This window comes from Bos javanicus, chromosome 26 (genome assembly GCF_032452875.1).
Source record: "Bos javanicus breed banteng chromosome 26, ARS-OSU_banteng_1.0, whole genome shotgun sequence".
Lineage (NCBI taxonomy): Eukaryota > Metazoa > Chordata > Mammalia > Artiodactyla > Bovidae > Bos > Bos javanicus.
Window position 1 is genome coordinate 22,616,319 of NC_083893.1, and position 18,007 is coordinate 22,634,325.

At 37.7% G+C, this 18,007-nt stretch overlaps 1 protein-coding gene across 7 annotated transcripts in view; it reads right to left on the reverse strand.

The window, feature by feature from the left end:
* ARMH3 (armadillo like helical domain containing 3) overlaps positions 1-18,007 on the reverse strand; it is a 177,780-nt gene that overhangs the window by 156,679 nt on the left and 3,094 nt on the right. For 5 of the 7 annotated variants that reach the window (XR_009733794.1, XM_061403215.1, XM_061403216.1 and 2 more), the window contains 7 exons: positions 7,993-8,105; positions 6,844-6,900; positions 6,588-6,734; positions 4,574-4,681; positions 1,334-1,426; positions 543-617; positions 372-458 (listed from right to left, as the gene is read on the reverse strand). Coding sequence is in view for 6 of the 7 variants with exons in the window: in XM_061403215.1 (XP_061259199.1) it covers positions 372-458; positions 543-617; positions 1,334-1,426; positions 4,574-4,681; positions 6,588-6,734; positions 6,844-6,900; positions 7,993-8,094 (669 nt within the window). In the remaining variant the exon portion in view is untranslated. Of the gene's footprint in view, positions 1-371; positions 459-542; positions 618-1,333; positions 1,427-4,573; positions 4,682-6,587; positions 6,735-6,843; positions 6,901-7,992; positions 8,106-8,568; positions 12,111-18,007 lie in introns of those variants that run through there. The other 2 variants (XM_061403217.1, XM_061403220.1) reach the window with 2 other exon arrangements.

Consider the following 18,007-nt stretch of genomic DNA (forward strand, 5'->3'; position numbering starts at 1 on the left):
TGATCCCTGGTCGGGGAACTAAGATCCTGCATGCCATACTGTATGGCTAAACAAATAAATAAATAAAGAGTATGACCCAGAAACATCTTTTTAAAAAAAATTCCTGGTAATTCTAATGATAAGCTGGGTTTGGGAACCACTACATTAAGAAAGATTTACTTACTTTATTGGAAGTTACACCACAGGATTCCTTTAAACAGCTATAACCTCTACCTCAGGAGTCTAACATAGGACTTTTAGAATTTAATTTATCAAAATTAATCTATATACCATTTACCAAGAAAATGTCTTCTACATTAAACAAAATTACTAGGAGTTGTCACATTTAGGAAGATTATAGAAAAACAGCAGCTGTCCATTAAGAGACTCACCTCGTATTTTCTATAGTTCACTAGCAAAGCCAAGAGGACGACAGCATCATACCCATGTTCCCTACGACTTGGCGGGTGGGAGAGTATCTGTAACCAGAACCACCAACAGTGAGAGTGCTTGGGGAAGCAATATATCCAAAAAAGAAAAAGGTAACAAGGGAACTGACCTACCTGTAAAATTGCTTCAAATATGCTGTTGATCATTACATATTCCAAGATAGTGTTCTGGCTGATGTTATCTGTCACCTGAATACAATAAAAGGCTATTTAAAGTCTATACTAAGACACTGATATCTCAGGTGTATCTCCTCACCTAGTATCTAAGACAAACAGAAATGTTAAAACATTCTACTAAATATTTAGTAGATCTTTCATAACCATCCCCAAAGCCACCAGAGCCTGAAGAGACAAGACACTAGAAGGGTAACAAGTTAGCAAATTAAAACTTTCTAAATTTTTGACCTTCTCATTGTTTCTCTTATACCCTCACACAAGCATTTGCCTAATTTTCTTGGGTTTCATTTCCCAAATGCACAGAAAGTACTTTATGATCCACAAGTCTTCAAGAGAGTGAAGGGAAAGGAAACCACCTGAAATTAATGAATAACATCCTAGAAGGTACAGTCCAGCTTCCAGGTATAAAATCAAGGTCAGAACAAATAAAAATATTCAGAATCACAAAAATTATTTCCAAATGAGACCTGATGAGAAGGGCAATACAGAAGAGAGTACTTCTCCAGGACTGGTACAGGTTAAAAATGTCATCAGTTTCTCCAACGAGCAACTTTTAGGAAGCAGAAGTCCATACAACTAACTTCCTTCTACACAAACATAGCCGAGTGATGTAAAAGCCCAGTAAAGGTATTTCTCTTTTTCTTTCTAACTTTGGGCTCAAGAGTTCAAATTTGCCCCTGCTGTTGATTCTCACCCTTGACAAAGAAACATATAGATGGGTCACTTACTGTCACTAAGCAGAGGAGAAGTTTCAGACATAAGCTCTTCAGACTTTCAGAACCTTCTGCACAAAGCAATGAATCCAAACTCTCCATGAGATTCTGACAAAGAGACCCATTAAGTATTAAACCATAACAAATAACATTTCCACTGTGTCTTTGCCATATTCTGGGTTATGTTACACAGGGTAAAGTGAGTAACGTTAAATGAAGCAACCATATCATTGCCTGAGGCCTAGGCCTTGCACGATTAGATGAAGAAAAGGAAGACTTCTAAGTCTAGCTGTTTTGAGGAAAATGCTTTAGTACAACTGCACATAATAATAAAGAATTCACTATTCTACCAAATGAATGTTTGCAGACTATCACCCTCATACAAACCTTTAAGAATGAAGTAAATTTTTCAAAGATTAATAATGATTAAATAATATATTTACAAATTAAAAATAAATAATAACCTAAATAAAATGAAATTCTATTAAATTTTTAAAAACAAATGGTTAAGTTAAAGGTTAATAAAAATAGTTAAATAAGTATGTTTCATTATTTGATAAAGAAAGCATATCACTTGATGCAGGCACACTGAACAAATAACAAAGATAATATCACTAGTAGCTATTCACTGGCCATGTGCACTATCCAACAAAGTTGGCCCATATTAATCCTGGTCAAGTCTACTAACGAAGTGATTAGAGCTTATCACTTGTACTAACAACCAGCTGTCATACCAAATATAGTCAAAAGATGAAACCCTTAGATACTACAACAGAAAGAAGAAAAAAAGAAATTTTTTACATAGGAAAATGAATGGAGACTACAGATTTAGCATGCTGGAAGGTTGAGTGAATATTCAAAATAAGCCACTTCAATTCAACAAATATGTAGATTCTATGTGCCAAATTTTGTGTTTTCAAAGAAAATTAAAAAATAAGACAATGACCTTTGCTCTCAAGGCATTTTTAGTCTAATAGGACAGAAAAATAAGTAAACAGTTTTAACTTAATGATTACTATGACAGATATACATATGGAGGAAAGGAATTAGCTGTGATGTTACCTATTTCAGGACTCTTAAGGGACAGGTTGTACTTTGAAAAATCAGTAGGAATTAATTAAAACTTCAGGAGGAAAGGAATTCTAGACAGACATCAGCATGATCAAACACACAAGGAATGAAAACGGTCCTGGGTGTGCAGCTGGAATACAAGCAGTTTGTTATTATGGAAGGGTGAGGCATAGTGATGAGAGATGCAATTTGAGAAATAAATAGAAAGAAGATCATAAAAGTTATATAAGGCTAATAAGGAAGTTTGGTCTTTACCCTTTCAGTGATAGGAAACTAATGCAGGGTTTTAACCAAGATTTGAGTGTTAAGATACATCACTCTGTTGTCAGTGTGGATGACAGATTTAAAGATGTTAGGTCTGGAGGAAGGGAGAAAAATGAAAACTAATCTAACAGTTTTCTGAGGATGGTTGCCATGTCGGATTTGCCTTGCATCCCCAGTGCCTGGCACACAGGAGCCTAATAAATGTTTGTCAAAAGAATGAAGGCAGTTCAGTGGTTAAGACTCCACACTTCCAATGCAGGAGACAAAGGTTCAATCCCTAGACAAGGCACTAAGATCCCATATGCCACGCAGTATGGCCAAAAAAAAAAAAAAAAAAAGACTCCAGGTACTAAATCTTTGTACACTAATTGCATATTCATAACTTTTTAAAAATAATCTATTCACTATAAGGATTCTTTTGCATGTGTTGTGCTGTGCTTAGTCACTCAGTTGTGTCTGACTCTTTGTGACCCCAGGGTCACAAAGACTACTCTTTGTAGTCCGCCAGGCTCCTCCGTCCATGGGGATTCTCCAGGCAAAAACACTGGAGTGGGTTGCCAAGCCCTCCTCCAGGGGATCTTCCCAACCCAGGGATCAAACCCAGGTCTTCCAGGTTGCAGGTGGATTCTTTACCATCTGAGCCACTAGGGAACCCCATTCTTTCACATAGAGATTTATTTTAAATTTAGTGAATGAGAGAATACGAGTTCTTCAAAGTTCATGTGAACAACATTCATTCAAGATAGTGACAGTATTACAAATCAGATATCTGATAAGGGATGTGTACCCAAAATATGTAAAGAACTCTTACCAATAATAAAAAGACAAATAATTCAACCTACAAATGGGCAAAGAATTTGAATAGATATTTCACACACACACACACAAAAACACATACACACTGCTGGGGAAAATGTAAAATGGTATCGCCACTTCGATAAATAGTTTGGAATCTCCTCAAAATGTTAAGCATAGAATTACCGTATGATCCAGCAATTCTACTCCTAGGTATATACCTAAGAGGATTAAAAACATATGTCCACATTTACATGCACTTCATAGCAGCATTATTCATAGCAGCCAAAATGCTGAAACATCTCAAATGTCTATCAACTGACGAATGGATAAGTAAAATAATATGATACTTTCATACAGTAGAATACTAAGCAGCAAAAAAAAGGAATGAAGTACATGCTACAACATGGATGAACCTTGAAAACATTATGCTAAGTGAAAGAAGCCAGACACAAAAGACTGCATATGATTCCATTTATATGAAAAGTACAGTCGAGGTGAACCTATCGAGATATAAAACATATTAATGGTTGCCAGAGGCTGCAGAGAAGAAAAAATAGGGAATGACTGATAATGGGCACATGTTTTCTTTTTGGGGTGATGAAAATGTTCTGAATTAACAGTGGTGATGGTTGTGCAATTCCATGAATATACTAAAAACTACTGGTTATACACCATAAAAGGATGAACTGTATGACGTGTGAATTACATACTGATAACACTATTTCTCAAAAGGCATCAAACAGTAGAAATGAAAATTCTGATAAAGTCACTGTGTTAAATAAGAAAACTTAAAAGTTCAGAACTAAAGTATCCTTGTGTATTAATTTGTTACCTTCTATTTAAATTCTTACATGCTTTTAAGAATGTATGATCATGATGTAAATCACAAGCTGCTCAGTCTTTATCCTACATGGAAAGGAAGCCTCAATACAAATCTGAACTTCAAATTTTCCTTTATTAAAGGATAAACCAAATCTGTAAAAATATCCAAATTCAAGGCCAATTCAATCATCTATGTCTATCTGAGTTAAATGTCTAGAACATTTAACTGTCTGCAGATGGTATTCCTCAACAGCTGTCAGAAGCAGACACCCACAGGCACATCTGCAGCTTATGCCTCACCTTCATGCACAGCTCCGCCTTGTCAAAGCCCATCAGCATGTTGATAATGTCAAACCCAGAGGTAGACTTATTCTTTTGATGGACTCCTCGAATGAGTGCACACAAGGTCTGCAGAGATGAGAGAAAGAATTCTTTCTAGAAAGAAAGTCTCAAAATGCGAAGGGCATTGGATCAGTAGCCTCACACTACAACCTCAGAACCTTCTCTTCATATAGCTGACAATCAACTGCTCCATGCTCTGAGCTCCAGAATGCAGTCAGGGTCTTAATATGTGCAAAATCTAGAAATTAAAAGACGAATAGCATCTGAAACTGTCATCTTTTTTATTCTTTTCTGGCCATCCTCTTTTTAAAAATAACACTGCAGACAAAGATTGGAAGGTGATTTCCAAAAATAAGAAACCATTTTTGAGCTTGAATCATAGGGTTGATAGAGCTTTCCCTTATTTAAAATTAATTTTAGAATTTACATAATAGCTTATCACCTTTAGTAATTATTTTTAATAACTATAGAAGACCCTGTATGATAACAACTGATCAATTTAAATCTTAAAAATTCATTACAATCCCCATCCACTACTTACTAACTGTGTGAGCCTGGACAAATCAGTTAACTTTTCAGTGCTTCATTTTTCTCATCTATACAATGGGATAATAATAGCATTAATCTCATAAGGATGATGTAAAGACTATGTGAATTAATACTGTAAAGCACTTAGAATAGTCCTTGAAACTGTGTTAAAATTCCTGGAATAGCCTGGAACTTAACTTTGTTAAAGCTCAATAAATATCAATTATTACAATACATACTATAATTCTATGGTTCACCAAGTGACTTAATGTCAATATATTTCCACTGAACTAAAAAGTTTACAATTCATGCCCCCACAGCAAGTCACTGTAATTACAGGAAGTACAATTTCCAACTTTCATTTCAATTTGCAATGAAGAGGTCCTGACAACTATGATGCTCCAAATATAGAATTTACTGTCCAAAAGTTAAGAAAGATACAGGATAAACATGGTCCTTCTTTCTGGGGCATCAGCTCAAAAGATAATTTCTACATTCTACAAATGAGAAAATTGGAGGTCACAAACTGATCTGCCCAACTTGTAAGTTAGAAACTTAAACCCGATCTATCAAAAGTTCCAATAAAATTCTTTACACTGTCATGACTTCTTCATATTCTAAGCTTGTCAATCACTACCCTAGGTACTCAGCTCAATCTAGGCTACACTGGAGCTACTAAACTATAAACTTTAGAAATTTTGCCCCTTATTCTTTCAAAAAAAATTTACTTCTAGAATGCTACCTGCCAGGCACTGATGTACACACCAGGAACGAAGTATTGAATAAAACCATCTTTACCCTCAAGAAGACTATAATGTATCCCACCAGCTCAGTGTTAGGCATAACAGTAATTCAAGAAATAATTATTCATGAATCTTCCGCATGATAATGCCACTTAGCATTAAGAACAATGATTCTAAAAACAAGAGTTACCGACCCTTTTGAGAATCTGATGAAAGCCCTCTCTCCAAAAAAATGAACATATACACATAATGTACATATACACATAAAATATTACATAAAACTATAGGGAGTCAAGGACCTTCTGAAACCTCAGAATAAGAACTCTTGGTCTAGTGAGAAAATACTGTTTATATAAGAAAACAATATTTATTTAATTAAGAAAGTCTGATGATTTTTGCTGTAGACTAAGCATCCTTTCTGGAGTTTCTTCTCTCTTTTACTTTCCTTCAAGTAATAATAAAAATTCTGTCAAACAATCCACCTTGGCATTAGATCAAATTATACAAATGGACAAGATTACTCCTATAGGTGTCCATTTGCTTAACCAGGAAGATAGCTAAATCAAATATAGCATAGATGTTTGGTTAAAGAAATAAAGGGAAAAAAAGCCTCAAGCCTAAGGGTAATTTTAGGTTCCTCAAGTTCCAATAGATGTATTACAGTTTATAAACAAGACTTCCCCAGTCTCCCAGCCATGTACCTGCAATGCATTAACCACTCGAATTGGATGTTCCTCTCCCAGAGCCTGGATGCAGTGTTGAAATAAGCAATTAATATTGTCCTTGATTTTCATTAACTCCTCACCATCAAGAGATTCCAACTTGCCTTCCAGGTATTCTAAATTCACCTAACATGGAAACAATAAGGGCCTGAGTACATTTTTAGTGTAGCGCCTAGAACATATGTGAAGGCAATCTCAGTTACCAGGAAAATCCACAGAGGCCACCAAGTCTTACCTTCATGAGGAAGAGCTCCTCCCAAAACCGAGGACTGCACTTACTAGGGTCCTCTGTCTGAAACCAGAAGATAAGTAGATTCAGTATACCCAGCTAACACCAAAGCATTAAGAACACATTTGAAAGAGTCACTACATGTCTTTCATAGGGTCAATCTTACCTCTCACAATTAACTCTGAAAATGCTTGGTCATTCCAAACAGCTGTAACGGGGAACAATTTTTGGGGGGTTCCCCAAATGGAAGACATTGTACATGGATACATATTCCCTGTACCAGAAGTTAAATAACTCAAAGAATCTCCCTCAAATCTTCCTCTTCTTAACGAGAAGTGAAGAACCAGTTATATTCTGATACATCCCCACTGTACTTTTATGGGTGCTCAGTTTTCAAGCCCATTCACATACATGAAATACAACAGCCCGGTGAGCCAGGTAGGGTAAATATTATCACTGTTCTCCTTTTAGGAAAGAAAGTCCACAGAATTACACAAGATATGCAACTCCTTTTACAAGAATAACATGTTTTACATGTTTACATGTACTACTTATGACCAAGATTTCAGAAATTAAGTACATATGCAGGGTATCTAATTACTCTAAACTTCCATGATAGGTTATATTTTACAACACCGGCCTAGACCATGGTCAATACAGTTCTGAAGACCCAAAAAAATCCCCAATCTAATTGCTAATAATTCCTTAGTCATCTCATAGAGTTGGAGGATGAGACAATCTAACTAAGCAATTGTTCTATCCACTAACAACTTGAGACAGAATGTAACAGTGCATCTTTTTAAAATATCTGGACCATAGAATTCTAGGGCCAAAGGGAACTTCAAGGGACATCTAGGATAGAAAGGTCCTTAAGTCAAATCATAAGGAAGACAACTCTTAAATATATTCAGAAACAGCCATCCTCTTTCAATTGTTTTATCCAGCTAGAGGCAACAATCTATAAGAACAACATAATAACAATCTATATTAATTAACACATGATCATAATTTCTATGAGAGAGCTTACTCTCACCGTTGTTCTCTTTTTCCCTCTGAAGAACTAGACAGTAGCAGGCAGAGGTGAGATTAATTCTCATTTTGGAACAAGAAACTAAGGAGTCAATCTGTGAAAAATGTCAGAGCTCCAGGCCTTACCATGAAGATCTCATCATACATCAGCACCACTTTTTCCTTCAATGGTTTTTTGGAGGCTGAAGATTTCCGGAGCAAACCCCCTCGTTTCTCTACCTGTGCCATGGTGAGAGAATCTGTCAAAAGAAAGCCACAGTTAGTGCCAGAAATGCTAAGATGTTGGAGAGGCTATTGAACTACCTCTTGATGGGAAATTTTTTAGGAAGAAGAAATGATAAATAACCATGCTATAGATTTTGTGCATTTGTCCAACATCCCCTCCTCTGACCAGGTAATTTCAAGGTTTAAATCATAACTTGGTCTACAGCAAAACACATTTTACATCCTTAAAACATGCCAGTGGACAAGACTTAAAGAAGATCCAAAACCAAGCAGGAAAGTGTAACTAGCTCCATCTGTAATAAGTCTTGTCATATATTTGAGGTTGATGGAGGAAAGGCTGCAAAGCACACACTGCCCACAGACTAATGGTGAAGTTAAATTTCAAGTATTGATCGAGCTTAAGACCATTAAGGCAGGAAGTGTGCTGCAGACTGATGTGCTCCATTGATTTCCCCAAAGTAAGTAGGTCCTCCTCACTGCAAAGTACTTGGCCTTCACTGCCACATAAATCACACTGGACTTGACTGTCTTCAGAAATTCCTCTGCAAAGAAACCCAAGGCAGAAAACAGTAGTTAAAAGACCAAAAGTTAAATTAATTTCAAAATAACCAAATATAACTCCCTTCAAATTTAATTCTATATATACATATATATAACTTCAGTGTATTTTTTAACTCTCTATAAAAGCAGTTCCACAAATCATGCCCAAATTTTCCCATCTTGCTTCAAGGAATCCTCAATTTTTTCCAAGTGAGAACTTGAAATGCCACAGGTCTCCACATGGATTTAAACACATTCTCTCACTTCCCAAATTTTTTCTTCTGTTGACAAAATTCCTCTCTTTCCCTTAAATCTTAGGCTTTAGTTGTGAAACTTAATTTTATCCAATGGCAAGTATGGATAGTAGTGAGGAGACTGATTTCACTTTCAGACAAATCCAAAGCAGCAGAAAATTAATCTTGTTCAATGACATTTGGAAAATATACACTATGTTTCAAATCAAAATCAAAACTTTAAGAGATGAATCTAACAGCATAAAAGACTCTGTCTCAGATATCATCTTTCTCTAATACATACAGCCCCAAAGGAGATGCATTTTTGAGCTCTAAAAGCACAGAAAATTTCCTCACTAGATGTTATGCATCCTTAGCACAGGGACTGTATCTTATACCTTATTCATAAGCACTTGGTTAGCAGTAAATGCTCAGTATATGCTTGTCACTGAGAAATCCTACGTCTAACCTAAAATTTTAATTAGACCTATCTCTATCAAACCCTCACTAAGACCTCTTATTCCCTTATGATCCAGAGAAAACTGAAGAAAAAAATAACAACAACAAAAAAAGAGAAGATTCTTTCAGGCAATTTACACTATATTGATCATGGCTTTGCCTTAAAGCATGAAATAGAGGCTCCATTCAAAACATTCCTGTGTCTTTTAAATAGGTTGTCAAGAGGAAGATGTCCTTATGGGGGAAAATAAATTGGAAATCAAGAGGATCCTATTAAAATAAATCAAAAGCAATGCAATTCTAAGCTTAGTGGATATAGATCTTTCATGTGCTCAGCTTCAACCAGTTGATTAACAGGAATAGTGGGAACCAAAGTGCCTGGATGTGAAAAGCACATGTTTACAAACATCTCCTTCTGAGGATTTATAATTAGGTTACAGCTAATCAATGTCCAACCCAAATCTAATAAACTCACTTTCTCTATTTCAGAATCAATACTTTCTAATAAGCAAAAGGGAATAGGAGAGGAAGGAAAAACAATTTCAACCGAAAGTACCAAATTTCCTAAGAAATTAAATTCTTTTCATCACTCTCCTTTCATCTGGAGCAGGGGGAAATTCAACGAAGGGCCTCAACTCATTATTCTCTGTCATCATCACAGGCACCTGGAATTTACCACCCAAGCTGTCTGAAGTGTGACTGGAAACTGACAACATAAAAGTCTGCTCCTTTTGCCAGCACCTCTACCCAATGAGCACAACAAAGAAGGGTATCTAGAATGCAAACTAGAAGAAGTGTAGAACTCTTAAAAAAAGTCTTTCTGGGGTCTCAGAAAACGAAGCCTGTGCTCTCAAATTTGAAAGTAAAATATATGACTGGTAGAACAGTAAATTGCAGTACATCAGTAATGTAAGTGTAATCTGTTTATATCCTCCCAGTGTCTCTTTCCTCTTTCACAATCTTCCCCTATTGTAGAGAGAACCAGTAGCAGCTGAGCAGCAGCCAGACATAACGGAACAAACAACCAGCAGAACTGAGACTAGAACACAGCTCTCCCAACCAACTAGATGACACTGAGTAAATCATTGTGCCTCTCAGTTTCCTTACAAGTAAAACTAGAGGACTGGACTAGACATATTATCTAATGATTCTCTCAGCATCCCTGAAATACCACAAGCACAAAAGGAACACCTAAATACTGTAAAGCTCTAACTGAGGCACTAAGGAGTTACAAAAGGGAAACTCCGAACTGGATCCTCTAGGAGCTCAAATCTATTAGCAGAGACAGGCACAGAACAACCCATGAAGTGTTAAGTCGCTCAGTCCCATCCCACTCTTTGTGACCCATGGACTGTGGCCCACCAGGCTTCTCTGCCCATGGAATTTTCAGACACGAATACCAGAGTGGGTTGCCATGCTCTTCTCCAGGGGATCTTCCTGACCCAGCACCCAACCCAAGTCTCACACTGCAGGCAGATTCTTTACCATCTGAGCCACCAGAACCCAAAGCACAAGGTAAACTGTGAGAAATAAATAGAGTTAAAGTACAAAGCAAATGCTGTGGACTACAAGGAAGAGAAAGAAGCATTCTATGACTACACTATGATCTCTGTTGGTCTGGGCTTTTAAATCCTTCTAGTGAAGAAGCAAATACAGCAAAGCCACAGCAATCCTTTTCTGTGAGAAATGTCATCTTAGGCGTGAACACAGTTTCTGAGAAACAAGATACAGTAGACAAAGTAATAAAAAATAATCAGGCAACTTTTCAATGCTAATTTCACCTACCACCAAACTTAGGAATGGCTTCAAATCCCCCAAACTCAATGGTAAATCAATGAAGTCTTTCATTCCTAAACCTCAGGAACTGCTGGTCCCATGACCTGCATACAACTTCTCTCTGAAAGACCCAAGTCATACAATAAGAACTATATCTTAAAGCAATCCAGCTACAGACTTCTTAAATGCATGTCACTTCACACCCCTACAGTATAAAACAATTAAATATCAAGATTTTAAAACCTAAAGTCAAATACTTCCAGTGTTTCACAGGCAAGGAATGTTAGTTACACTTAACAAGTTACTCATTTATTTTATTGTCTTCTTAAGCACAATATATGCCAACTCCAGTATCAGAAAATTAACTTAATAGAAATTCACTCTGATTTCCAAAGTGATCAGTTAATCTATTAAAGTCTTGGTATTGTATCTATATGAGATGATGAAGGTGAGGTAATCATTTCACAATATACATAAATCAAACCATCATGTTGTACACCTTAAACTTACACAGTGATGTATGTCAATTATTTCTCAATAAAACTGGGAAAAATATCTAAAAAAGTCTTTGGTCTTGGTCCCGACTATTATACACTCATTCTATAAGTTTCCTTTCTCTTCCTGGCTTCAATTTGCCAATATGCATTGGACTGCAAGAAGGCTGAGAGCCAAAGAATTGATGCCTTCAAGTTGTGGTGCTGGAGAAGACTCTTAAAAAGTATTCTGGACTACAAGGAGATCAAACCAGTCAATCTTAAAGTTAATCAACCTTGAGTATTCATTGGAAGGACTAATGCTGAAGCTGAAGCTCTACTATTTTGGCTACCTGATGCAAAGAGCCAACTCACTGGAAAAGACCCTGATGCTGGGAAAGACTGAAGGAAGGAGGAGAAGAAGGTGGCAGAGGAGATGATTAGATAGCATCACTGATTCGTGTGTGCCCGCATGCTCAGTCACTTCAGTTGTGTCCGACTCTCTGCAACCCTCTGGACTACAGCATACCAGGCTCCTCTATCCATGGAATTCTCCAGGCAAGAATACTGGAGTGGGTTGCCATGCCCTTCTCTAGGGGATCTTCTAGACTTAGGGATAGAACCTGCATTTCTTACGTCTACCTGCATTGGCAGGCGGGTTCTTTACCACTAGCACCATCTGGGAAGCCCAGCATCACTGACTCAATGGACATGAATTTGAGCAAACTCTGGGAGACAGTGAAAGACAGGGAAGACTGGCATGCTACAGTCCATGTGGTCGCAAAGAGTTGGACATGACTTAGTGACTGAACAACAAACAACAGCAAAAGCCATGGCAAGAAGCCATGGCAAGAATGTACAGAAAAGGGAACCCCTGTGCACTGCTGGTGGGGATGTAAATTGGTACAGCCACTACAGAAAATAGTATGGATGTTCCTCAAGTACTAAAAATAAAACTACCATATGACTCTGCACTCCCACTTCCATATATATCTGAAGAAAATAAAGTCACTATCTTGAAGAGATCCACTCTCATGTTCACTGCAGCATTATTCACAATTAAAAAAAAAAAACAAAAAAAACATGGAAATAACCTAAGTGTCCATCACTGGACAAATGGAAAAAGAAAAGGTGGTATATACATACAGTGGAATATTATTCAGCCATAAAAAAGAAGGCAATCTTGCCATTTGCAACCACACAGATGAATCTTGAGGGCAGTATGCTAAATAAAATGTCAGATAAAGACAAATATTGTTTGTTGCATGTGGAATCTAAAAAAGCAAAACAAACAGAAATTGAGTAGATTAGATGGTGGTTGCACAAGGGATGGGGAATGGGGCAAATGAAGATATGCTGGTCAAAGGGTACAAACTTCTAGTTATAAGACAAATAAGTTCTGGGACTCTAACATAAAACCTGGTGACTATAGTTAACAATACTGTATTATATATCTAAAAGTTGCTACATTAAATCTTAAATGTTCTCACCACCAAAAAGAAAAAAAAGTGACCATGTGATGTAATGGATGTGTTAACTAACTTTATCATTGGTAATGATTTCACAATATATATGAGGTAATGGATGTGTTAACTAACTTTATCATTGGTAATGATTTCACAATCATATTGTATACCTTAAAGTTATACAGTGTTAAACATAAATTGTGTGTGTGTGTGTGTGTGTGTGTGTGTGTGTGTGTTAGTCACTCAGTCATGTGTGACTCTGTAGGACCCCTTGCACTGTAGTCTGCCAGGCTCCTCTGTCCATGGGATCCTCAAGGCAAGAATATTGGAGTGGGTTGCCATTCCCTTTGCCAAGGGATCTTCCCAACCTGGGAACTGAACACAGGTTTCCTGCCCTGTAAGCAGATTCTTTACCATCTGAGCTGAAAAATCATATCTCAACAAAATAGGAAGAGGGTATGGAATGGCTCTCTATAGGCTTTCAGGGTAATGATCTGGAGTTTTAGGTTCATACTTGTAATGGACTGGTAGCAAGTATCACCCTCACTTCACAGCTTGATAAGGCTCCAAAACACTAGTGTAGGTAGATGCTCAGAAATACATCTCAAAACATTTCAACCAGTGTGGAAGAAAACAAAAAGAAGTAAAAGAAAAGAACAAAGGGAAAGAAGGAAAATTAATAAAAATAAATGTGCCCACCATCCAGGAAGAAAAAAATATGCACAGATCAGGCATACATTCATTCATTCAACAATACTAATACTGATCACCTTTCAGGTGCTAAGCATTAAGGGTACAGCAGTGAACAAGACAAACAAGATCCCTGCTTTCAGAGCTTTCATTCTAGTAGAGGAAGAAGGGCAACAAACAACTTTGAGACAATGATAAGTATCTTGAAGACAAATTGTCTAGGGGGACTACAGATAGCAAATTAAAGAAGGACTCTAAGAAAAGTGATAGGAGGACTGAGATCAGACTAACAGGAAGAAAACAGCCATGTAGAAATCTTGAGAAAAGTGTTCCAGATAGAGGCAACAGCAAATTCAAAGGCCCCAAGACTTGAACACACTTGGCACGTTCAAGAAACAGAAATGCCAGGGAATTCCTTGGCAGTCCAGTGGTTAGTGCTGCATGCTTCCATTGCAGGGGGCCCAGGTTCAATCCCTGGTTGGGGAACTAAGAACCTGATGCCACACATCACGGCCATAAAAGAAAGCAATGCCAGAGTGCCTAGAGTATAAATATTCCTTTTTTGAAAGGTTTTTGTAAAGTTTATTGAGTGTGAGTTTTTTTAAATATATGAAGAGAATTCAAATGTCCATTAGCAGTAGAATGGGAAAATTATAGTATATATATGTGTAATATATACAGTAGAATACTATACAGAAATTTTAAAGAACTATTGAAATAATATTGATAAACTAATAGATACTGAATAAAAAATATCTGAAAGAAATGAGTACAAACTAAATGATTTCATTTATATGAAACTCAAAAAGGTAAAATTAATCTGTGGGGACAGAGATTAGAATAGTTGTTACCCTGGGCAGGGAGATGAATGGGATGAAGTATAAGGAAGCCTTCAGAGGTACCAGAAATGTGCTCTATCTTGACCTGAGTGGAAGCCATATAAATATGTACATGTGTAAAAGAATTATCAAGTCATACACTTCACATTATGTATACTGTTCCTCGATCCAAAATAATGTGTGTGTTCACATATATACACAGATATGTGTATATATATGTGAAAATTTAACACTACCCATGCAGAACATTAGAACAAAGCCTAGTAGGGACTCCAACTTGCACACACAGGACACTGATCTAAAATAACCACTGAAGAGTTGACACTTATTTAGCACTTATTATAGACCAAGCACTGTCCTAAGCACTTTATACACAGTTTTATCCTCACAACCTATGATCCAGGAAACTTGACAATAAGGAAACTAAAGAATGAAGTGGTTAAAAAACAAAAATAAAAAAACTTGCCAGGATAAGTCAAAGTAGAGACTCAAACCCAGAGAGCTTGATGTTTGAGTTCAGCCCTTAACCACTATACTATACTGAGCAGAGATAGAGTACACTGAACAGAAGCAGAGTAACCCACACATAAACAAAGCTGCATCTGCAGAGAAACTGAAGAGGTTCCAGGTGAGTGAGAAGGAAGAGTACATGCTTGCTGACCTTAATGAACAAACTGTAGGGTATCCAGATATCTTGAGTTTCATCACTTGTTTGCCTGTAGGTAGATATGCCATCCTAAGAAGTAAAAGAGAACTATCTGCCACACGCTGCTGCTGCTGCTAAGTTGCCTCAGTCGTGTCCGACTCTGTGTAACCCCACAGACGGAAGCCCACCAGGCTCCCCCATCCTTGGGATTCTCCAGGCAAGAACACTGGAGTGGGTTGCCATTTCCTTCTCCAATGCATGAAAGCGAAAAGTGAAAGGGAAGTTGCTCAGTCATGTCCGACTCTTAGCGACCCCATGGACTACAGCCTACCAGGCTCCTCCATCCATGGGATTTTCCAGACAAGAGTACTGGAGTGGGGTGCCATTGCTTTCTCTGATCTGCCACATGCATATGTATATAAATACGGATAATGGTGAAGTGAAAAAGAGATAGACAAATCAATGAAATAGTAGAAAACTTAGAAGGAAAAATTGAAGACTCTGAGTGTCTACTCAAGTTGATAGATGTATTCAGTATAATAAATGGAAAAAAAAAGGCTGAAATACATTGCTATCCACTATATGATCTAATTGATACTATATTTTAATTGACCTAGGGCTTCCCTGGTGGCTCAGATGGTAAAGAATCTGCCTACAATGCAGGAGACCCAGGTTCGATCCCTGGGGTGGTTTGATCCTGGAGAAAGGAATGGCAACCCATTCCACTATTCTTGCCTGGAGAATCCCATGGACAGAGGAGCCTGGCAGGCTACAGTCCATGGGGTTGCAAGGAGTTGGACACAACTGAGTGACTAACACAACTTAACTGAGCAAAGTCAGTGCTCTGAGGGTAATTTTCCACCAAAACTTGATTATGAATGTAAAGATACTATAAAACAAGACAGAAAGATGAAAACGGTTTAACCCTGCAGAGCTGTGATCACATGTTTCAGAATCTCCTAGCATGCCTCCTGGAACTGTAGACTTCTAAACCCCTCTCCCAACTTGAAACAGACTTTTAAAGATAAGGATTAGAGGTCTACATTCTAATAATGACCCCAGTCAGTGGTTCCGAATTGGGGTAATTCTGGCTCCCAAGGGACATCTGTCGATGCCTGGAAGTATTTTGGGTTGTCATAACTGGGACAGGAGGTACCACTGGCATCTACTGGGTAGAGGCCAGGGATGATGCTAAACACCCTAAAGTGTACAGGACAGTTACCACACAAAGAATTATCTGGGCCAATAAGTCAATAATGCCGAGATTAAAAGACCCTGCCCCAAATAACTCTGATGTTCACTAAAGTTTGAGAAGTACTCATCTAAGCCTTAAAACAAGCCTTCAAAAGAAAGTAGCATCTGAACAGATTTTTGAGAGGATGAATAAAACTTCTGCCATCTCCAGGAAAGGCACTGGAGCAATCCTCACCTATTTCCACCTCATTCTCCCCATATTACTCACCAACACCATCCCCTTTTCTCAGGATCTTAGCCTCTGTTTGCCCATCTGTGAAAGATCACTATGGAACACACTGACTATAGTAGTCCACAGTGCCTCCTGAAGGAGATGAAAATCCTGTCTGCCCAGAAGTTGTGGCTGAGTCAGATAACACCACTCCACTCTGATCATGAGCCATTCACCCAATACACATTAGGTTTACCAAGTCAGAAGTAGTCTTCTGACTCTCCTAAAAAATTTCCCTAGTTCCTCTAGATGTGAGGGTTTGTGTTTTTAATTTTCAGGCAAAAGTTATCTGCTCACTATGTCCCTTTGTAAGGCATCCCACCCTCCCAAGGTAAACACTGAAACTATAATGCAAGGTGTTTTTACCTTCAAATCCCAACCCTTAATTTCTCAAACTAGCTCCTGTATCGCCTCTTCCTTTCTGAAGGCCCCAAAGATTTAGCTCACTAATTGGATTCACATATTCATGTTTCACATGACTCCCTGTCATACCTTATCTCAGCAGCATGGGACATGGGTTCCCCTAATTCTACCCCCAGACTGGGTCTGAAACCAGCATGTAACTCCTTTCTGTTTTAATGGACTTTTACTGCTAGTCACTCCAAGTCTTTTACACCCCCAAAATGAAAATAGAGTGAGACCTGCATTATTGAAGCTGCCTCTCTAAATCCCCTTCACGTGGTCTTTTTTTTTTTGGCCACACCACATAGCATGTGGGATCTTAGTTCCCCAACCAGGGATCCAACCCTTCCACCCTGAAGTGGGAGCGCAAAGTCTTAACCATTGGATCTCCAGGGAAGTCCCCCTAAATTCTCTTCATAGAGAGCTCCACGACAGGCCACAACCCTTCTGTTCTATCATTTGTTTTATTTTAATTACTGGGGATGGAATTCATCATTCATTCCTCCATATCTTTCAGAGCACAGCCTCCAACTCAAGGTGGTATATGATGATAAATACTACTACTGAGTACTCACTATATACTTGACACTGTTCTAAGTGATTTAAATATACTGTATTAATCCTTACAACAAGCAAATGAAGTAGATACTAATACCATAATTTTAGGGTGAGGATTTTACTTTACCCAAGTAATAAGTAGTAAAGCCACTAAATCTTTCTGGTAGCTCTATGAGAATATCGTGTTAGTGCAAAAAAAAAAAAAAAAAGTGCTTACTAGTAGAACATTTAAAAATCTAGATTCAGTTAAAATTCTGTGGAAACTCCAAACTGATATTCATATCACATTCATTCCCACTTTACATCTGACAAGCATCACCCCTATTTTCTAGATGCTAGGACAGAACCGGCCTGATTCAGTGATAAGCA